General features: G+C 32.2%; 4 protein-coding genes across 6 annotated transcripts; all 4 read left to right on the plus strand.

Annotated features, from left to right (window-relative positions):
- Positions 1-1634: 1634 nt before the first annotated feature.
- On the plus strand, positions 1635-3372 carry LOC133803454 (protein RGF1 INDUCIBLE TRANSCRIPTION FACTOR 1-like). The gene is made up of 4 exons (XM_062241507.1): positions 1635-1811; positions 1896-2141; positions 2225-2440; positions 2551-3372. Exons 1-4 carry the CDS (start codon positions 1809-1811, stop codon positions 2911-2913), a joined length of 828 nt encoding a protein of 275 aa, XP_062097491.1. The 5' UTR covers positions 1635-1808; the 3' UTR covers positions 2914-3372.
- Positions 3373-12304: 8932 nt separating this feature from the next.
- LOC133803361 (uncharacterized) lies at positions 12305-13482 on the plus strand. The gene has a single exon (XM_062241372.1). It carries the CDS (start codon positions 12369-12371, stop codon positions 13098-13100), a length of 732 nt encoding a protein of 243 aa, XP_062097356.1. The 5' UTR covers positions 12305-12368; the 3' UTR covers positions 13101-13482.
- A 5251-nt stretch (positions 13483-18733) lies between these two features.
- Positions 18734-20602, plus strand: LOC133804218 (uncharacterized). Its single transcript, XM_062242374.1, has 3 exons — positions 18734-18888; positions 19007-19059; positions 19886-20602. Exons 1-3 carry the CDS (start codon positions 18822-18824, stop codon positions 20453-20455), a joined length of 690 nt encoding a protein of 229 aa, XP_062098358.1. The 5' UTR covers positions 18734-18821; the 3' UTR covers positions 20456-20602.
- Positions 20603-22508: 1906 nt separating this feature from the next.
- LOC133805342 (26S proteasome regulatory subunit 4 homolog) lies at positions 22509-24274 on the plus strand. 3 transcript variants are annotated; one of them, XM_062243502.1, is made up of 5 exons: positions 22509-22669; positions 23174-23280; positions 23380-23557; positions 23664-23804; positions 23889-24271. In XM_062243502.1, the coding sequence occupies exons 1-5, from the start codon at positions 22589-22591 to the stop codon at positions 24105-24107; spliced, it is 726 nt and encodes a 241-aa protein (XP_062099486.1). In that variant the 5' UTR covers positions 22509-22588; the 3' UTR covers positions 24108-24271. The 3 variants fall into 3 exon arrangements, 2 of the variants coding, with proteins under 2 accessions (XP_062099486.1, XP_062099487.1); XM_062243503.1 differs by lacking the exon at positions 23174-23280 and having other exon boundaries at positions 22536-22669; positions 23889-24274; XR_009878932.1 differs by lacking the exons at positions 22509-22669; positions 23889-24271 and having other exon boundaries at positions 22886-23567; positions 23664-23792.

The raw sequence follows: 24274 nt of genomic DNA on the forward strand, positions 1-24274 counted from the left end.
TTATCACTTATCAAGAATAAACAAATTTATTATCCAATTATTAAAGTGTAATTTGAATAATATCATAAATTTTAAATATGTTATTTTGTGATCTAAAATATTATTATATTATATATAAATATATATTAAAAACTATAAATAATATTTTTTTTAATTATTTTTTAATATATTTATGTCATTATTTTATATATAATATTGTTTATTTATTTATATACTAATTATACAAATTTAATAAAACTAATTAATAATTTTTTTAAATAAAATTAAGCCAATTGTATCTATTATATATACAATGCGTTAGGATGCGACTGCACTTTTGAGGTTTCCTTGGATGTAATGATTAATTAATTAATTAATTTTAACATTATATTATTAATTGTATAACAATTTTTTATTGGATGAAATTGAGGCAGCAATAGTAAATAGTATATTAGATATTTATTCAGATATGTTTGTTCATATTCAGTAAGTAGTAAAATATTATATTATAATTTTACAATAAATCTTTTGTTTTATATATCTCATATGTTTTCTAGAATATTAACATGAGATCACCCCTTGTCACACATATTAAAATTTAAGTATTACTAGCCATGTATTTATATTTTTTAATTATGTAACAAGTAACAAAATGTATTATTTTAATATATTGCATATGTGAATACCTCATAAGATTTAACACTATCAGGCTATTATATTATATTTCAAATGCTCATTCCAAAATTAATGCACTAGCTAGTGCTCCAAAATTCAGATATGATATCCTATATGGAGACCAGGTTTTGTTTGGGAGGTATAATATATAGTTTTTAATTTAAGATACAGATGAGAAGAGTTGAATTGAATGGGTGGAAACTAACAATAGTCCAAGTTTGATTACGTACCGTACTTTTGAAAGTGATTGGGAAATTTTATGAGTGTTTGTTTTGATTAGTTGAGTTATCTTAAAAAATATAAATAGATTTAGAATAAAGGTAATATTAAATTCTTGTGTATAAAAAAATTCACTTTACCCTTAAAATACATATGGGACCCACACAAATTATTAACTTTATTCTCTTAAAATTTAAACAAATCATAAAAAGAATTTTAATTTTAATTTTCACCTTTACTTTGCCCCCACACCAAACAACCCATAAGTATTTTAATTAGTAAAAAATATATATATGTTGCTAATATTATTATTTTACAAAATAGTCTTGTTTTGAAGGTGAAATTGAGTGTGTTTCGAATATCATTCATTCTATAAAGTATTATTGACTAGAAATATCTATCGTACAACATGATATTATTAAAACGAAAAAAAAAATGAATAAGACATGAATTGTTAAAATACTATTTTCTACAAATATTAACAAAAAAATAAAAATAAAAATAATTTGGCAAAGAGTCCTATATTAGATAATATTATTTATATATTATGCATAAAGATGAGACACGTGTAACGTTTGTCGTTGGATTTGGAAAAAGGCTCACTCTCACACCCAACCCAAGTGGGCAAGACAATCCTACGGCCATAAAATGGCTTTTATCTATATCTTTTTTACTGCATTTTTTGAGTGACCACCGCCTTCCTCATACCCCTTAGCTTAGCCTAGCCTTACAAATATATATATATATATGTATGAACACAGTACAATCATAATCATAGGTTTTGGGTGTTCAAACTCAGAGTTTTCACATTCACACACATTTTAATACAATCCACAACACAACATAACATAACAGCCCTTCTCTTCTCTTCTTCTCTGCTCTGCTCTGCTCTGCTCTGTTCCAACACACACAGCCATAGCCATAGCCATAGCCATATGGTATGTTGTCTTTTGTGGTTTAATTTCTTTTTCTTTTTTTAAACTATTTAGTAGTAGTGTTCTGATGGGTGTGTATGGATATAGGTGAGTCCAGTGGTAGTTGGGAAAGTAGGAAAAGAATACTACGAGAAAGAGGAGATATCGGAGATGGGGTTGAGTAGGAGGAGTCCTCGGTGGCTGAAACCAATGCTGAGAGCAAGCTATTTCGTGGGATGTTCAATCCATGGAAATTCCAATAAGAGCGAATGCAATATGTTCTGTCTCGACTGCATGGGCCACGCACTCTGTTCTTACTGTTTATTCAATCACAAAGATCACCGCCTCGTTCAGGTACATACTTTTTTCTTTTCTTTTCTTTTCTTTCTAATATGTATGTGTATATTACATGTATTGATTAATTGGGTTTGAATTAGATTCGGAGGTCGTCTTATCACAACGTGGTGAGAGTGAATGAGATTCAGAAGTACATAGACATTTCTTGTATTCAGACTTACATAATCAACAGCGCCAAGATTGTCTTCTTGAATGAGCGTCCTCAGCCTAGGCCTGGAAAAGGTGTCACCAACACTTGTGAGATTTGTTGCAGAAGCCTTCTCGATTCCTTTCGTTTCTGCTCTTTGGGCTGCAAGGTCTCATCTCTCTCTCTCTCTCTCTCTCTCTCTCTCTCTCTCTCTCTCTCTCTCTCTCTGTCTTGTTTAAGTATTTGTTTTTATATATATATATATGTTTGGATTGGCAGCTGGGAGGAATGAAGCGAGGAGACAAAGAGTTGACATTCATGGTGAAATCGTCATCATCATCATCAACATCGTCATCGTCATCGATGGCGGGGAAACACAACAGAGATGATGGTGATGATCACGAGAACACAAACGTAAACTTCAATGGTGATGGTGGTGGATCGGATTCGGAAGATTCATGGACAATGGCTCCGAAGAAGAAGATGATGAGAACATCCATGGATGATAAAGGAGATCAGAAGCATCGGAGGTCGTCATGGAGCTCTGAAAATGGTTCGGCCATATCTCCTTCGACTCCGCCAATTTTCAACCACCGCAATGCCAGTAGAAGAAAAGGCATACCTCACCGCGCACCCTTTTAATCAAATCAGTATTGCCTTCTTTTACTCTAAAAAACTAATAAGTCTGTTTAAGTTTTTACTTTTATATGTACAGAGAAAGAAAGAAAGAAAGAAAGAAGAAGAATGTTACACAGGACAGGACATATATATATATACATATACATATAGTCTAGTAGTGTTAAAACAGATCAGCTGTACTAATACAATAGTTTAAGTTATTAATTAGTAGTAAATACAAGAAGAAGAAGAAGAAAAAACATATTAGTATGTGGAGTCTCTTTGAAATTAGAGGAATGCAGTTTTATTAGCATTACTCGATTGTACAGTAGAATATGATTGATAGAAAGTGATACATAATATGTATATATGTGTGTGAGATATTGTATTATATGGTTGGTTGTTTGTTTTATTGTAAAGTAAATGAATAGTAGTACAGTGTATAAAGTTAAATATTCTGTGGATTGGATGATTCTTGGTTTATTCTGCATGGTAAGGATGAACCCACCTAGCTTTTAGTTGGGGAATTTTTGAATCTCGATATTGGACTTTGATAGATCAAAGGAATAATAATCTTACACTATAGTTCAAAAAATATCCAGACACACTTGGTTTTACAATGTTGGGAGTCTTTAATTTTTTTTTTCGTTTAATTTATTGCTGGTTCGAATCGATCCCCTTAGATCACAAATGTCACTGTTTAGTACTAAACTGAGTAATATTGTTATTTGTTTGTAATTAAAAGGACGATCCTAGTCATTTCTTCTCTACATTTATTGGTGATATTCTAGCTTAACTGGCTCTATCTATGTATAATATTATTAATTAATACAGAAAACAAGGAAAAGTGATGATAAGACCAAAGTGAAAAAATGTGGGGTAGCTAGCTAGCTTGCTAGAAATAAACTTGTTAGGGCTATTTATGGGGTTTGTGATTGGTTGGTTTTTGTTATGAGTTTGTATTATGTATTGAATTTGAATGGAATGTGGATGAAGATGAATATGGATTTGAAGAAGAAGGAGTCAAAAATGTGTGTATAGTTTGGTTGGGATTGAGATTGGGATATGAGAATGAGAATGAGAATGAGAGTGTGAATGAGACGAAACTTCAAATATCAATAAAAAGCTGGGAAAGACACGTAAGCCCCACACCTGCAGATGCTCCAAAATAACCTCTATTCTTCTCTATCCACTTGAAAGTGACTCCTATACAAACATATATATTTGGACTACTATTTTAAGTACATATATATATAATAATGATATGTATTATGTCTATGTAGAGTGAGAAAGAGAGAGAGAGAGAGAGAGAGAGAGAGAGTGATATATATCCATATTCCATATATATATAAATAGATAAATAAAAATGAATGAATAATAAACAAGTGGAAGTGGGTTCGTGAGAGGCGTGAAGAATCTGAATGGCTGCTTCTGCTGCCTGCGTGTGCTCTCCTTCGACTCCATTCCTTCCTTCCTTCCTTCATTAGCCGCTTTATTTCGTTTTCTTCACTCTAGTCTATCTCTTTTAATTATTTAATAATTGAGCTATTTTATTTTTATCTATTATTGATGACGATGATGATGGTGATTATTACGATTATTAATTAATAATAAGGCCCCACATTCAACGACAGTTAGTGACAATATTTTACATTTTTTTTATCATATATAAAAATGAAATGAAGATCGAGAAAGTTGGAATATATTGTACGGGAAGTTCTTCTATTAGGTTTTACTTTAAGTCCTATCGATGAGATTATCAGTGTTTTTGATCCGTGAATAATTTTCAGCACGATTTTTTTATGATCGTATATATTGTAGATATTTAGAGCATCCTGAAAATTTTCAGAAAATTCTGAATAGTCTGCAATACTGAAAACTAAGTTAAAATATATCGTTACACACGTGACTAATTTTTTTTTATGCACGTAGAAAAAAACATGTTTGAACTTAGTTTTTGGTATTGTAAACTATTCAGAATTTTTTGAAAATTTGCAAGATACCCTAAATAGTTACAATATACACGGTCATAATAAAAAATCACGCCGAAAACTGTTCACGGGTCAAGAAACACTGAAAGTTCTACTGATAGGGCTTAAAATAAAAATCATATAGAAGAATTAATTATCCTATATTATTTATATATATTACATATAGGTGACTGTTTTTGTCTAGGGTTGTCCACGTTGCTACATTTACCACGTAACGTCCATGCCCTACCACAATCCCCAAAGGGTACGATACCAATTTTTTATTTTTTATATGAAATACAAGACCAATCTCTCTCATGACATGACTATATTATGGTCCTATTTTGTAACAAGGTTTTGAATCTTTAAAAATAGCTTTTAAGAATGTTTGGAACAACTTTGAAAAAATATCTTCTCAAGAATACTTTTTTCTTTTTCTTTATTTTTTTTTTTAGTTTTTAAGAAATTTATAAATATATATTTTTAAAGATTCTAATAAATTCTCTATTTCATTATTATATCAACCACAACAAAATGAACCTATTGCGACGATATTTATTGCGACGACACTATCGTCGTATTGAGTTTTCAAAACCACAAAAAATATAAAAAATATATTTTTTAATTTTAATTAATTAAAGACATCTTGAAACGATATTATCGTCGCCATAAGCCCTTAAAACAACAAACAATATATATACAAATAATTTTTTTTGAATAAGTCTGTAGTGACGACAATGTCATCATTACAGAATGCTAAAATTTTGGACGATAAATCCCACACCAATTTCTTTTTGGCAAAACTAAAAAATGTGGGAAATTTTGAACACACTATAATGACGAAAAATAGAACATTGTCATCGCGTATATAGCAACAATCTTTTTACTTAATAGCAATGACTATTGTCGTCACTATAGGGTTTGTGAATGTAACCCATTTGCACACCCTTTTTGTTTCTCATTCAACCAATTTTCCCTTTCTTTTTTCCTCTCTCTTTATAGAGTATTTTATTTTTTTCTTAAAAAAATCAAATGCCTCAAGCGACGACAATGTCGTCTCTATAGGTAACGGAATTCAAATTTTTTAAAATCATGGTTCTTCACCGACGACGTCATCGCTAAATAGAAAAACTATTGTGATGACATTAAATTGTCATCACTATTGCAAACTATATTTTAATGATGACATGTCGTCTAAGTAGACTATTGCAACGACTTTTTGGTCTACTCTACAGAGTCGTTGCTGTAGGCTTATTTTGTCAATTATTAAAATAAATAAATACATCAAAATATATATTAATTTGAAAACCTCTTTTAAGATACGACATCCAAACATTATTTTTTTTTTAAATAAATCCTATAATCTATTTTAATAAATAACAAAGTTATTAAAAGTGAGAAAGTACTTTGCTGACCACAATAAATTAAAAGGGATCATGTAACGCCCTAGTTAGCCAAGGTCATAACACTGTGTACTTTAAATAATGCTTAACTCTCTAAACGAGTCATTAGGTCATAAATGTGCATCTAAGTGTTATTAATGGGCCAGGGTGAAAATCTCGGTCAAAATGAATGGATATATTTTACTAAACATTAAACTATACATGGGATCCCATAAAAGTGTTTACAAAGTTGTTTACAATCCAAAATGGTCAATACAGTTCAAAAGTTACAATTCGCCGACCTAAGCGGCAAAAATAGGGTTAACCCTAGTTCCCCTGAGAAACACCTTGGTTGTGGTGGTCAGGCGGCCGCATATGTACACATTGCCACCTAAGCTCCCCACTCAAGGCTGGGTAAGTTTTTCTTTCCATTTACCTGCACCACATAGCACTCGTGAGCCAAGGCTCAGTAAGAAAACTTATTACTGCATGTATACAATATAAATAGATGATCATGAAATCATTATGGGGCTCGCAGCCCTGATCAGATAATGACTATCAAGTCAATTTTGGGTCCTACACCCTGAATAGATGATTATTAAGCCTTTCTGGGGTCTCATGCCCTAAAAAGATGACTAATGAGACATCCTGGGGTTCTGCACCCTGAATAGATGACTATTAAGTCTTTCTGGGGTCCTGCGCCCTAAGCCATGTGACTATCAAGTCACCTGAGCCTTTTAGCCATGGCTCTGAGTAACTAGCCTTAGACTAGCCAAGCGCTTTAGTTTTCTTCGACCAATAGGTCGATCAAGAATTTAATGCTCATGTTGATTAGATCTAATCATTTCGGCCCGCGTTCAATATGCTATTGCCGCTCTTGACTCATAAGTCAATTCCATACGACCAGCGCTTAGTACTATTTCTGATCATGACTGATAAGTCAGAGTGTCACGACCAGTACTAAACACCATTGTCGTTTCTGACTAATAAGTCAGTGTCATTCACAAGTAAGCAATGCTGTCAGGCATTTACAATGCAACCAATGTCCATATATAGAGCACTCAATATGCCTCATCAATAATCATGTATGTCACATACTGGGTGCAGTTTTCTTACCTCAGACTTGAGTGTAAAATAAATAAAGAACGACCCTTGAGAATGATCATGTCCCTAGGCCCTTAGCGGTCACCTAATCATAACCAAATATGAAATTCCATCAATAAAATGAGTAATAAAAGGTTCATGGACTAAAACACAGCCCCCGGGACCTCGAATCCTGCTAAAACGGTTAGTAGATTCGATCCCAAGCCTTAAGGTTTGAAAACTCGTGCTTAAAACTAAGCAAAACCCAGCCTGGCTAAAAAAGAACAGGCGGGTCGCGACCTGCTCCCAAGGGCCGTGGTGCGCCCCCCCAGACAAATAGCCTTCTGTCTGGGTGCCAGGGGCGGGCCGCGACTTGCCCCTGAGGGTCACGGCGCGTCTGCCAGACAAAGCCCAGTGAAGGCTCTAGTGTTCACTCAAGTCGCGACTTGCATGAACTCGGTCGTGACTTGACCCCGCAAACTCAGCTCCCCTGCATATTCCTCAATCCAAACTCAGCCAAAACTCATCAAACAAATCTCAATATCAAAACCAATCATTAATACAACATAATCTAACAACAAACCCAAGCTCAGAAACACTCAAAACACCATCAAATACCCAATCCTAAGATCAAAATATCAAGCTTTCAAACCACCTAAAAACAGAGTAAAAACCTTGAAGTTTAAGCTGAAAATCCTTACCTCAATACCAGAATTAACACCTTCAGTTGTTGTAATACAATCCTAAACTCTCAAGCCTTAAATCCTCAACTTTAATCTTCTAGCTTGCCTCAAAACTCAACCGAGAGAAAAGAAATAACCCTTGTTTTCTGCTAATTCAATCCACAACCTTCCTTTGGCTGAACATATCCAATGGCCTAAATGACCAAATTGCCCCTAGGGCCATCAAAGCCATCCAAGGGTAAAATTGTCATTTCCATCGACCCCATTAATCATAATTAACGTCCTACAATTCCCATTACTCCCAATATCCTCAAATAATTATAAAATCATATCCAATTATCTGCTCACTCCCAGTAATGTACTAAACACTAATTTACCCTTAGGCTCACCCCAAGCCCGATAATTAATCATGTTATGATCAAATCGCTGACTTGCATCCTAGGATCATCTCATGCCGAATAGTTCAAACATATCCACATAACAATGTGGTCTCACCCATATATCACATACAAATATGTCCTCAACATGCCAAAATTATGAAAATGCCACTTTAATAAGAAACAAGCCCACATGCATGAAAATACAATCATATAATAATATAATTCACATAATCATGCATATAATCACATATTAAACCAATTATGACTCTCCTGACCCCTTAATCTAAGCACTAAGCCACATTAGAGAATTTGGTATATTACAGATCACCTCCCTTAGAATAAACATTATCATATATAAACATTGGATGGAAGATCTTAAGACACAAGAGAGAGTGAGCAAAAAAGAATTTCTATTCTTGAAAATCTAAGAAACAAAAAATTCCACAAAAAAAAAAAAAAAAAACTAAAACAAACAAATGAGTAATTTTTCAGTCTAGAGTTGTTGTAGTGAAGAGATGCATGACTCGAGATTGCTTAACAAGCCGAAGAGTTCAGGAATGAGATATGTATACTAAGTGATCGTTTCTTATTAATTCTTTTTCTTTTTAAAAAAAAAAAAACTAATTCTCACTTACCCTTAGCCATTTAACAATAATATATGGAATTTTTTAAATAAAAAAAAGAATTATGTATGTCACAATGAATTTTAGGTTACCTCTAAAGCCAATAGTTGGAGAATGGATCCATTTTCCAATTCCTATTTATCAACTTATATATATATAATTAACTAAATAATTGGACTACCCTCCTAATACAATTTTAATTGTTACACTATAATTAATGATTTTCTTCTATTACAATTTTGTTGTTCATAAAAGAAATTTTTTTAACGAGTGCTCAATCATCATTGTTAATGTTCATCTTCCAAACTAAAATATTCAAGTCAACCAAAATAGACTAATCTAAAGAATGTATATGTGCAAATTTTTATATAAATAAATTACATTGCATGTACATTCTCTTTACTTTATTTTTTCACTTGGTGGTGGTGGTAACTTATAGTTCAAATTAGGTATTAGAGTATAGTCTCACATACAATGTGGGAACATTTTGCCTTCTTAATAATAATAATAATAATAGATTGCATTATATTGTGGTCATTTTGTGAATCTAATTATAACATGTACCAAATCATCATTATTTTGACTTAAATCTAATCATTAGTTAATAAGGGGAGCAAATCAACTTCACTATCTAGTTTTTTCCGGAATTTTAAACATGGCGAAAATTGAATTTTGCTTATGCTTAATGACCCTTTAGTTTGAGTTGAGACCATATCAAGTGCTCTACATGTGAAAATAATTTCAGGCTCGGAATTAGCAAATTAGAGGACTAAAAATTACCAAAAATGTTAATTTAGTGAACAAATCATCAATCTTATATAGAAAGTCTCCCAAATGTACCAGTAACAAGACAAATTAAATAAAATGGATCACAATTCCAAATGAAAAGATAACATACACAACAACTGATGAGTGTAGTTTAATTGTTTATTATATATTAATTCTTACCAAAAAAAAAGCATATAGATTGATTGTTTATAAATATTTTTTAAGAATGAAAAAAGAAAAAAGAAAAGCATAATATGATATGGACTAAATGATACATATGTATAGTACTTTATAGGATATGGTGTACCTAAAAGGAAATTAATTATAAATATATGCAACAAAAAATAATGCACAACACAACTTGTCTCACTAATGTTATAAATAATTAATTTGATTGGAGACAAGGACCGGCCTAATAAATAGGATGATTAGCTTAACTACATTTATTAATTAATAGGTAAAAAAAGTATATATATTTGGCAGTTTGTAAGAATGTTGGACAACTCATGTGGTCGGTTCCATCTAACTGCTATGTATATGTATATATATATATAACTAATAAAAATTCCTTTCAAAATAATAATGGACACCTAACTAATTTATCTTACCTAACAAAGAAGAGATTTTTCAAAAAAAGACCAACTTTTATGCTTTTTTGTTTTTTGTATTGAATTTCAACAAATATGATTTTTTTTTTTTAAAAATTATGGCATATGTATCTCTTACCAAACATATACTCAAAACTTGTAGTAAAAATAGTAAGACTTTTTTTTCTTCATAAAAAACAAATACACTATTTTAAATAGTACTAAATATGTGTAAGAATCAATCTAGTTATAGATAGCTACATATTATATTAATTACATAGATTTGGACTAACATTGTATAAATGGGCTGGTGATCCTGTTTTCCTCAATACTACTAGTTAGCCCAAATGCTTTTATTATTATAGTTCCAAAAAAAAATACCAAACCAAACCCAATACAATAGATTATTTGTTTAGAAAGTCCACACTATCTATAACTACAACAATAGAGAAAAATGTCTAATTACAATGCATATGAAAGGGACAAGCCGTACAATTTGGTCATTGTTTTCTTGGGCTCTAATTAATAGCCAATATGGTTGTTTTCATTATATTATAAAAACTCAAATAATATAAAAAAGATTTCATAATGCTGTTGTTGAAAACTAGCTTATTTGTAGCCGTATATTGGTGTATATTGGTGGTTGTGATTGATGCTTATCACGTCCAAAGACCTTTTACTTTTCTTTCCTTTCTTCAAAAGTCAAACCCTTTAATTGTTTTGTTGACAATATTATCATTTCAAATAATAATATATTAACTACCTCCTGCTCACAATAATTGAAAACGATAATAATAATAATAAAAAAAAAAGAGAATAACTTTGATTTTTTGCCCATAGAACTAGAGATATTACCTCGATCAATTATTATTATTATTATAATTAATGTTTATGAGTACAAAAAAGAAAAGATTTGATTGTGTGGAAATTGGAAACCAACGGAGATAATATATATTTATATATTTTTTTCTTTTTTTAATAAATGTATGATATGTTATAATAATACATATTGGGACAAGGTCAAAGATCCTCAACACTAAAATAGTGACGGCCGCACTCGATTCATGCAACTCATATGATGATATTGAACTCACAATAAGCGCAACTGAGGGGGGAGCGCGTGAATATACAATCATTGACACGTGTGCATATGAAAGAGTGACACGTGTCATAGTACTATTGGCCCGGCTACCCCATGAGGAAGGAAGGGTGATCATATTTTTGATAACATTAGTAAAGGTTTTGGTTAATTTATTCTCTAGTCTAAAAGTATATTTAAAATAATTAATTTGACCTACAATGAGATAGAGATATTTCTGAGAAAAGAAAATTCACAAATTAATTAATGGATAGTTTAACCAAATTAATTATATTTATCAACATTAATTGAAACTCTATTATTTTACAAAACTGAAAAAATAGATTAAATTTCAAATAAATATGACTAGCTGAAACATGTCCCAATAAGCAAGAGCCACGTGTCACAGCAGAGACACGTGGCAGAGTAGCATAGGCCGTACATGATACATACAGTTGATGAACTGACAACTGAGGAAGCCCGTTAGAAATACAAAAGCATCGACTTAATCTGAACACATACATGCATTGCGTAGATATAATTCCGAAGAGACGAGAGAGAGTGACACGTGGCAGATCAGTGAAACTTGACGATCAAGGCTCGGACGAAGGTCACTGACTCAGCAATTACGCACACATAAAGTTAAAAAAAGAAAAAGAAAAAGTATAACGAACTTGATAATTTATAGAGAGTCAAGTCAGTTTTTGTTTGGGGCTTGTTTGACAGCTTTTTATATTGTGTGTGTGGTTTCGGGGATGACACCTTCGCTTACGTCACACTCAACAAACGCATGCACATTCGCTGTCTCTTCTTTGAATTTTCCATTTCATTTTCTTTCTTTATATATATACGATCCTAACCACAAACAAAGCTTACTACTAATTATAACCCAAATCCAAACCCCAAAACCAAATCAAATCAAACCATGGGCGCTTGCTTCTCAATCTCCTCCGCAACAACTTCATCAACTGCCTCCGGATCAGCTCATTTCAACTACAGCAACAACGCCAAAGTCGTCTCCATCAATGGCGATCTCCGCCAATACCCTGCGCCGGCTCTCGTCGCCCAAGTCCTTGATGCTGAAGCCGCTTCCTCTTCTTCCTCCGATCTGTTCATCTGTAACTCCGACGCTCTGTACTTCGATCAACACATTCCGGCCTTGGAATTGCACGACAGTCTCCACCCCAACCACATCTACTTCGTTCTCCACTCCTCGAAAAGAGAACACCCGCTCTCCGCCTCAGACATGGCCGCTCTCGCTTTCAAAGCCACTCAAGCACTAGATCTCGACAAGAAAGAATCATCGTCTTCGTCCTCATACTCAGCCAAGCGCCGCCGTAAGTATTCTCGCATCACGCATCACGATGGTGATGATCGAGTGGTGGAGCATGAAATGAAGATGAAGAAGAATCATCAAGAATACGATGCGACGGCGGCGATCCAATTCGATCAGGACTATTACTTGACCATAGCGCCTTCGAAGAAGAAGAAAGGTAGTGGCGGCGGCGGCGGCAGTGGTGGTACGACGCCGTTGGGGATATCTAGAACTGGATCTGTGAGGAGGTTGCAGAGATTGACTTCTAAAAGAACGAAGATGGCTGTTCGTTCTTTTAGGCTCAAACTCACAACAATCTATGAAGGTACAATCCTAATTTAGGTCGTCATCTTCAACATCATCATCATCGATCATTGATCATTGATCATCATCGAGCTTCGATATATTAACATATTCTTTTATTAATTAATTGTAATTATTAAGCGATAAACAACTCTATATAGATATATAAATTATATGTATATAGCACACCAGAGATCTACGGCTTATGTAAAAAAAGATCCAGTGTGGTATGGTTCATCGTGGTCATCACATCATCATCGAAATCTCTCAATATATATAATATTGAGGTTTGTTAATTAGTATTATTAATTACATAGTTTTGTCTTAATTATTAATTCTCATACTTATAATTTGTTTATAAGTTTGCAAATGTATATCAGATCCTTGTTATTAATTTTATACATTCAGTTTAATTTACCAATTCTAAAACAAATGCTTCGTGTGTTTGTAATGTTGTTTGTTCGATTTTTTTTTTTAAATTATTGAGCTTAATATTTGAATTAATCGAATACTCGTTGAAGTTATTTAATTTCGATACGACAAAACGAAATCAAAAAAAGTTTGAATTTAAAACCAAATTAATTTGTCAAACATCATAAATAAATACATAAGAAAAGGATGGTAATATTATTACATATAAGAGAAAATCAATGTTCATAAATGTTTATATTATTTTTTAAACCTGTGTTCAAATAATTCTCTAAATATGATTTATTGTTGTATTTTTATTATGAGTTGTTAATTTAGTAAATTATTTATGAATTTAATTAATTTTTTTTTAGTTAAATACAATATGTCGACATATGTATAATCATTCTTCCTAATTAGATTAGATGAGATTATCATTAGTAGAAGATAACATAAATTTTTTTTTATATATAATTGATTACGAGTCCGAAATGCGAACGCGGTTTAATAAATTTTGAGGTTTGACGTCTACCGGAATGGACTGAACCTTTTTATCAAAAGTCAAATAGATATATTGAATGGACCGCAATTTTTTTTTTTTTTTAAATTTCAAATATAGTTATTTTTTCTATATAATATATTATAGGTGGTTCATATTTTGTAATAAATATCTAAAAACAAGTTATATGTGATTTTCATTATATAATATCTCAAACACGTGTGATTTTCCTCCTGTAAGTATGAGTACATCAAACCATAATTAATGATAATAATAAAATTTCAAATTCATTATTAGTTAATTAATCCAATTCATAATTAATATAATGTTAGAGACCACATACAGTGCTCTATCATAATCTTATCATTCGTTTTTTCAATGGTTGCCAAATTCGGCAACATCAAAATTTTGAGGCTGACTTTGAAGGACGACATTAATTATAGACTATTTACACCAATATATAAATATGGCCATATAAATATATATATATATATATTATATCCATTCCGTGGAGTTAAATATTCCAATTAATTAATATCTCCAAATATAAAACAACATCAACTTTCTTTCTAACAAAACAAAAAATGTCTCAAATTCAACTTAAAAAATCAAATTTTGAACACATTATATATAATTCTATTAAAATGTTTAAATTAACCTTGTTGTACATTAAAATATTTATATAATAATAGTTTTGGGACTAAACTAATGGTGTGTTTGGAAAGTCACCCTGTAATTGAAATTGGGTATTGTTGTCCGTGATTTCATCATTTGACATGTGACAGTCATTAGAGAAGTGATTGGGCTCCATGGGGGCCAGTGAGGTTTTGTAGAGTTCAATTAGAGCTCCTCGGAGTGTAAACTCTTCCCAATGCGTTGTGACATTCCTAGGCGTGGATGCCTTCCAGTTAGGCCACGCCTCGCGAACCCCTGTCGGTGTCCTCACGAGCTCCCCAGTGTGTTGTGGCCATCCTGGCATGAATGTCTTCCAGTTAGGCCACGCCCCGAGAACCCATGCCGGTGTCCTCGCGCTCTCCCCAGTGCGTTGTGGCCATCCAAGTGTGGATGTTTTCCAGCTAGGCCACGCCCTAAAGGACCATTGTCATGATCTTCATGTTTCCCTGATCTTTTTGTCCTCTAGGTCCGGAAGTTTGTCCTCGGGACGTAAAGGGCATTGCCAGGTGACCTCACCACAACATTGGACCACCAGCGGTCATCTGACAGCTTTTGGTACCTTGAGCAGTGGTGTCGAGTCCATACACTCGACAAATAGCATATTCCAAAGCGTCGTCTGACATGGGAAAGCGTGCAGCCGCATTATAACAGTGTCAGGGACATGTTTCCCGTAAAGTTGGTGCACTGCAACTATATGAATTGGGCCCCGTGCGATACACGCGAGCCCACAACTTTAATTAGTGCACCCAGAGGTGTTAATGAGCATTTAAACCCCAAATGATTGGGAGCATTTGTAATAACTCCCCATTAAGGGAATTAATGGCCATCAGCCACTATTAGCAGGGTCTCTCTCATCACACAATCTTCATTAGGCCTCTTAGAATAGTGCCACCTCATATCATCTGCAATATATCGAGAGCTATACATCATCTTCAAACGTGGTGTCAATGGAAAGTAACACAACACCTTATGGGGAACTTTCTTCCCTTTCCCACCAGATTCTTGCCAACAACATTCACCACAAACAAGACAAAAATCCAAACTCGAGTTCTCTTTTCAAAAGAGAGCACAATCATGTTTGCAAGCATTTATCGTCTCGTTTCCTAATCCAAGACTTCGTAACTTAGCTTTGGACTCGTAGTGACTCTTACGTAAGATTGTTCCCACAGGCATAACATCAATTAATAATTCGAGCAAACCATCAAAATAATGGTTGATACACTTATGCATCACTTTCAAATGCATGAGCTTCACTAAAAAGTTCAATGCCGAATACTTTGTACAACTAGGGTATAACTCACTTGACATCTCCTTAAACAAATTATTGTACTTGTCACGATTATTGTCATCATCTAAGGGGGGGTCATTAAAGGTTCCAGTTGGAGCAGTACTTGGCTCTCCGTCAACGTTGTCTTCTCCTAAAATATCAGCTAACACAGCTGCCATCTCGTCACTGTCCTCCATTTGGACTGCATCTGATTCCCCACTTACCAACTCTCCGTGGTAATACCATACTAAGTAGGATGGTTGAATGCCAGTGTTGAATAAATGCCTTCTGATGGCATCAGGGGTGTGGAAACGAGCATTCCCACATTTCTTACACGGACAACGACTTAGACCCCGATAATCAACGTGATTCTTAGCTGCTTCAACAAACTCAGCAACACCACTTTTATATTAAGCTGATAGCCGATTCCGAGCACTTAGCCAGCTTCGGTCAGGTGGCATACTCTATACAAACAATTTCCAAAGTATCACTTAATACTAACAAGTTTTAATTTATAATTTATTCAACAATTAATTAGTAATTCTATACATGAAAATTTAAAATTTTAATTATTAAAAATTTAATAGTGATTTTATAAATAATTACTAATTAGTTTATAAATTCATTAATTAATAAGTTATTAATTTTTAATAATTTATAAAAAAATGGGCCTCTAATTAATAATTTAATAAATCAAAACTTATTACATCTGTGCCATATCCCTATCATTGATGGTTGTGGTCAACAACCATCAATCATAGGAAAATCGGGATAGAGATAACAAAACAATTTCTAATTAACTACTAATTTATTTGACATAACATATAACAAAAAAAATAGTTTATTTAATTAAATTTCACGAAAAATTCGACAGTATAACAACTTAAAATGATAATTTCAAAAATTTTAAAATCTTGCACTCAAAAAATCCCAGAATATTTATAATAATACATAAAATATTTATAACTAATCAATTTCTATTATTTTAATTTTTTTCTATTTAAAATTAGAAAAAATAATATATATATATAATTGTATATTATGAATTTATTTTCTGAATGGTATATTATGGGACTAAATTGTTATATTAGTTTATTATTGTAAAATGATTAACTTTTTGATTCTGTATTCACAGATTGTTTGATAAACATTATTGTTTATTTATTTTTAATGATATAAGATTTCATGAGTTTTGTCATGAACCACTCCAATGGCATGTCATTCTTGGAATTCACAAGAATGTATCTTCCTATTTTCGGACAATCTTCCTAAATATATAAATGTTTATTATTACGAGTTTCCTGTGATTAAACCATAAATATAAATGTTTATATTATTGAATCAAGATATTGTTTATTATTAGTAATATTTTGTAAGAGAATATAAACAAGAATGTATATTTTTCTATTTTGTTAAAAATAAACATTTAGTATGTCATGAATGTTGACTTAATTAGTTTATGTAACAAATTGTGTGTCTTATGAATAGATTTGTGTATTTCAATTCTTTTGTGTACTATTATTCAAATTTATTTGTAGAAAAAAAAAAACAAACGTGTTCATATATTATTTGGGATCAATTAACCAATCAATGATATCATTGGCTTTTTTTAGAATGAACAAATATGTATAAATTTTCATAAAATAAAAATAATACATTTATATTATCTTTCAAAAACATTATTTAGAATGCTAGTATTGTTGGTTGAAATAGATTCATTTTAAAATCTATGTAACTTAATAAACAATTTGGTTTATTTAATATAAATATGTGTAACATTATAAACAAATTTGTTTACACGAAAAAACAATTGGAAAGTTGTTTTATTTTTTTAAAAAAAATTAAATAAGAAGGTGGAGCAATTGGTGGACTTAATTACAGTAGATATATTTCATATTCAGTTATATATTGCATATTGTATTGTAAATAATATATCTAATATGATTATTGGAGTTTCTCTGTTTTTGTTGTACATATATATAAAAAAAAACCCCTTTTTAAAATCAAATCACAATCCATTACGTAACTCACGTTTTTGGTAATTTTCTTACTTTTATTTCAATAGTGACATTCTATTAATCCATAGACAGTTATTGGGTCTTGTTCCTCACTGGCCCATTTAATTTTGCAGACTTGTTCGGCCCATGAAAGTATGAACTCTTCCAAGTCATGGGCCCAAAGGCGTTGAGTGGCCTAATATGAAAAGGATTGGACAATTTCACTTATATACAACAAAATTAAAAAAATTACTAATAACATTACTTAAACTATTTACAAAAATATAAACAATCTATACCATTTTAATATATAAAATTATAAAAATACAATTTCTTAAGTTCAGTCACTTTCCTTATATGTTTTAGTTTCAAAATTTGTAATTTCCCATAAATAAAATACATACACATAAATGTAATATTTGACCTAAATGAATATATCTATCAATTAATATATAAAATTAATGATAATAATGACAAGGGAATAAATATACACAAATGAAATCAAACAATTATAATAATTAAGATTAGAAATCGGTAAAGAGCTTTGTTTGGGAAACGTAAATGACAGTTGGGTTCAGAAAACTTTTTGAATAAAAACTTAAAGAGAAAAAAAAATTGAAAGGTAAGTTTTAAATGGATAACCTAATATCACGCCAATTAATAAATTAGGACATATTAGTATAAGAAATAATAAAGACAATTATATTAAAATGAGAAATCGGTTTAGATTTATATATATAAATGAAAATATGTTGGTTGGTATTAATATAGTAATTAAAAAATATATTGTAATGAATTGTGTAAAATTCCAAAAGCGGGTTGGGATGACAGCCATATATAAATAAGACCTATTGGGATTCAGTTTCGATGAGATTTGTGTTGTTTATCTTTGTCTCTGATTGAATCGATCATCTATGGCGCCGAAGAAGATCCGGTTTAATCATATTGGTACATATAAGAATGGTCACCGGTATTCTTATGGTATAATATTCTTACTTTTGCCTTAATTCGTTGATCATATGTATCTATGCATTCATGTACTTTCTTCTTTGTAAACTAATTAATAATTATCTCTCTCTCTGTTTCCGATGATCCGAAGAGGACCTTCTAAGTAATCGCAGGAAACGTTCAAGTTTAATTACCGCTACAGAGGTATGTATATATATATAGAGAGAGAAAAGATTTTGAGAGACTAGCTTTATAGTTGAAGATTGTTGTTGTTGAGAGGTATTGTATTGTATGCTAGTGTTGAGAGGTTCTTTCTCTTTTTCTCTCTATTTTTTTCACAAATATTAATTAAATCTTGACACTTTTTAATTTCTTTCTTAATCAATTATTAATATTAAAAATTTAGAAGAAAAAAAAAATGTCACGATACTGCGTGCTGCCTTCATTTAAATTTTAAAGTAATAGTTTGATTTGATTACAGCATTGCTCAGTTCTGACCCTCGACTCTTGCTTAATTATTGTTTTATTTTATCATCTTTAAAGTATATTTTCGACTGCAGAATAGATAGATTAATATATTTTATATACAGCTGGCACTAATTAAGATGAATTGAGGTTTATCGAATCATGCAAAATTCCATAACATAGTTGTGCCAAATGGAAAACAACAAAGTTATATTCGTTTATTACTTCTAATTATATATTTTATGATCATGGGGAGGATTCCAACTTCAGATTTTTTTTTTTTTTTTGAAGAGAGGTAACTTATTATGATCAATTCTGTTTATATTTTAGATTATTTTTTGTTTCATAATTTTATTCCGTACAATAAACAATCAAATACGTTCAAATATTAAACGTAACATGCATGTAATAATCTAACATATATAGGAGACAAATAAAATTCTACCACAGTCTATAAAAATCGATTCACTAAAATGAAATTCTTCCTTTCCTCACTTTCCGGTTTGGTTATAAAAGATTTTGAGGTATGTATATATATATATATATATATATATATGCATTGCAGGGATTTTATGTGGGTAGATGGAGAGGTCATCAGTATTTGCAGCCAAGTAAATATCAATTGTTACGCTATCCATTGCAAGATAGGAGGGTGTTGCCGGCAGCTAATCTTGCACTGACTTATCTAGGAGGAGGAGGAGGAGACAGTGTGCAGTTTTGGGTGCAGGAACCTATCGGGCTGAAGTCACTTGTGCGAGTGAATGCAACGGCTACACCCATGTCCCGCACGTATTTCCTGACATTAGAGGGCACAGACTTCAACTTCTATGAAGCTGAAGTTCTAGTTGTGTTCAAGGGAAAGATGTGTCGTGATCCACAAAATATGATTGTCAAGTTTGTGAGGCCTGCGATTTACTACCCAGAAATCGACCAGGAGTTGCTCAGAGAGTACGATGCGCCTGACGAGCTGGCATATGAGTCTTCAGAATCTGATGTAGAACCTGATCCATCTTATTTTGAAGCTCCTAAACCTGTCCCTCCTGAACGTGAACCAACCGATGATGATGATGATGATTTTACAGATGCTTCAGATGAGGAGGGGGAGAGGGATAAGGATGATGATGATGACGCATGATGGTACTATATGTGTTTTCGTTGTGCATTTGGCATGACATAAACTACTATTATTATTAATTAGGATTATTATTACTATGATGAATATGAATTCTCGGTTCAAGTAATGAATATATTAGCTAGCTAGCTAATATATGATGATGATGAATATGAATTTTCTTCCTCCACATAAATTCTCTCGCAGCGTCTCTTGTTTCAGTGTTTGAGTTTTTTAATATGATATAATTATGGAAGCCGCCAATAATAAAAAAGCAATTTAATTATATATAAAGTGATCTCATTTCTGGAAAGGAAACGAGAGAAGAAATCTCAAACTCAAAGGGGCTGGCTGGCTGGCAGGCTTTAGAGAGAAAAGCTCATATCATCATCAGCATCAAATACAAATACAAATTTTATTATGCAATGGATTCTCCCTTAAAGTGCACTTCTGTTTCCCTGCAAAAATAGTAATATAATTAATTAGTTAATGAGTTAATTAATAATGACAATCAACATCATTTGTGTATTTTTGCTTCCTATTCCTCCTATACAATAATCATAACAACAACAAGATTACTTAATCTCCAACTTTAGAGAAATATCTACTAAATGATTCACACACTCAGCTCCTCCTCTAACTTACTCTTTTTCACATTCTTCATCTACAAAAACCCCAATGCAGCAGCTACTTGATCCTCTGACTGATCTTGTTATGACATGCTATAATAGTAATACTTTACATGAATGAAACAAGACACAATACTTTTGGTCTTCTCTCTCATTGAACGCATAAGAAATTCCCTGGATTGACCAAGAATAAATATATGTATGTATCACTGGACTGGCCATTTTCATTTTGTTCTTGGATTATTGGAATCCATATGAAAAGCATAGGATGTGGAATCCCAATTTTGTTTTGTCTCAAGAAAACAGCATATGATTTCAGCATCACTACAATTTTGTTCGTTTATATATCACAACAAGTCCAGAACTATCTCCATGCTTTCTGAACCCACTTAATAATGCACCTTCAGAACAAAAAAATACTAGTACCGTTACAATCACAGATGAAGTATTCCATGCAGATGCAGAGCCTATTCAAAACATATTTTTGAAAAAAATTCATGAAGACAAATACACAAATAAAGTTATTCAAGATTACCAATGTGAAATTTTGACAAGAATGGATGAATAGAGTAGAGATCCAAGGAACCAATCCAAACATATATATATATATATATATATATATAAAGAAAAGGATTCACACAAGATGGAAGGAACAAATACAAAACGAAAAGAGCATAAATAAGTAAGATATATAGTACTTACTGGAGCCATGCATAGTCATCGATTGCTTCAGCAATCAATTTCCTAAGATGAAAAGAAATTTCAGTTAATAAGAGAATATGTTAAGAAGAATAAAAACATTATGTCCTTTTCCTTTTCTGTTATTAGTTTAGTTTAAAAACATATATAATAATTCTCAATTTGGTGATTGATTTGAGTTGCTCATAGATAGCAAACTTCAGTTTTCTTCCTTCTAAATGCTACAACACACTAAAAAATCATAAGTTTTATGAGTACAAGTACAAGATAATGTTTGTAATCTCAAGAGTCAGAAACAAATGTCATGAAGTCAGAACTATAAGGACATGAATTCTTCTTGGAAAAGATTAATAAAAACCTAAGAGCACTTGGATTATCATCAAACAATCTACACCATAGTTTTCTTCCAAACAACTGACTTGAGACTATTAAGGCACAAACTAATTATAGAAGAGGAAAATGGAGAAAGGACGAGATCCTTGGTGAGCCGGCGTTTTTGTGTTGAAGATTTTCCAAATATGCAAAATATATTATTAGATTATGCATAAATTAACTTGCAATATTATTTGAAACCACATTATGTGAGTTTATTTGTATATCATTATTTACATAATCTTGTATATATATATGAAAAATCTTCTAGTTTATTTTGCAGACTTGTTCGGCCCATGAACATGTACATGAACTCTGCCAAGCCAAGGGGCCCATGAAAAGGGTTTGGGGGATGATATATAAATAGGAACTATTGGGATTCAATCTCAAAACCCTAGCTCAGCTCAATTTTTAGAAGACAAATCGAAAGACAGTTGTTCTCTCTCTCTCGTCGATCATGAGGCCGCGGCTGAAGAATGATAATCGCACAACACATTCAGAGGAGCTTCAAATTAATCGCACAAAGCGCGCGACAGAGGTATGTATTCAAGATATATATATATATATTTAAAATATATGCTTTTACAGAGAGAAGATTTTGAGAGACTAGCTTTAGAGTTCAAGATTGTTGTTCCAGTTTTATTGCTCCTGTTAAATTCTTTAGTTTGCTATCTTTGTTGTGATTCATCATTGTGCTTGTTGTTGAGTCTTGTGTTGTTTTTTATATATATATATATATATATATATATATTTATTTGTATAATAAAAGAAAACAATGGTTGGAATACCATGACAAACCAAGTAGGAATAATCAAAAAGTTTTACTAAAACGGTACCAAGTTGCAATAGCAATGATCATTAATTAATTTAAAAAAATTTAGCAATACAGAGCAAACTATGATATTTTTGTTTTCTTCTCATGTGCTCATAGAGGATTAAACTTAATCTGTGCATTTTGCATGATCTATTATTACATTGATGATCTATTTGGTTGAATTGTAAAACTCTTTCTGAGCTATACCTTTTACTTATGTTCTCTTAGTCAGTTGCTAATTCAACATTAGCCGCTTTCATAACTCAAAAGTTGTTCGGAATTGGTACAAAACTAGTTAGAGAGCTCTTTAGGGTTGCAGATGATGATACAAAGAGGTGAGCCATTCTTCTATTACATTTTAATGTTATAAGAATAATCACTCATTGTTGCACATTGCTGAGCTTGGATCATTTATATATCATTTCATTTTGCAGGTATGATGCTCATTCTTGGGGGCTGGAGCAGCTAAACCAGTTAGGCGGTTTTGATTCAAGAGGAGATGCTAAACTGATTCTTGATCCAGCTTCAGCTTCACCCCGGGGTCGAATAGAGAGGAGAATTGCTCTACCTCGGCCTCTCTCTGATATCAAAGCAAGAAGACGCATTTTCCGGGTAACATTAAGTATGACTTGATTATCATTTTCTCAAATTATGATTTTGATTTTTCTCAACATTATATTAATTCTTCTTTGTGTATCTATTTCACTCTGCGTTGCAGATTCACGCATCAAGGATGCCGTTAGCTGTGGACGTGAACTTGGAAAAATTTGTGAGGAGTGAGGATGATTTTTCCGGCGCTGATGTCAAGGCAATTTTCACTGAAGCTCGTTTGATTGCCAACGGGGATCTTCGAATTAAGGTGACAAAATATTGACTTACTTAAATAGATACATAATTGGGTCCTGGTTGATTTTTCTAATAAAACATTCATTGTGTGTTTCAGACGATCCAGGCAGACTTTGAGGAGGCTAAAGATAAGGTGATGTCCAACAAGAAAAAATGGGTACCGGAAGCCTTCATCAAATTCAATGGTAGGGATGTGAATGGAGCGGGTCTGCCCCACCCCGCTTCTGCCCCGCCGCGCCCCGGGAACATTTTGCCCCGCCCCGCCTCGCCTCGATTAGTTTCTTGGAGCGGGGCAGGTAGCCCCGCCCCGGCTTAATTGGGGCGGGTCTGCCCCACTCCATTTGCCCCATTTAACTCTTTTTTTTTTTAAGAAACATTAAATTATAATTTTAGAATTTTCCCCAAGCCTAAATATTATTTTTATTGTAATTTTTATATTTTACACTTGGTATCAACTACACCATCAAATATTATATTTTGTTT

The sequence above is a fragment of the Humulus lupulus genome, chromosome X (genome assembly GCF_963169125.1).
Source record: "Humulus lupulus chromosome X, drHumLupu1.1, whole genome shotgun sequence".
In the NCBI taxonomy this organism is placed as follows: domain Eukaryota; kingdom Viridiplantae; phylum Streptophyta; class Magnoliopsida; order Rosales; family Cannabaceae; genus Humulus; species Humulus lupulus.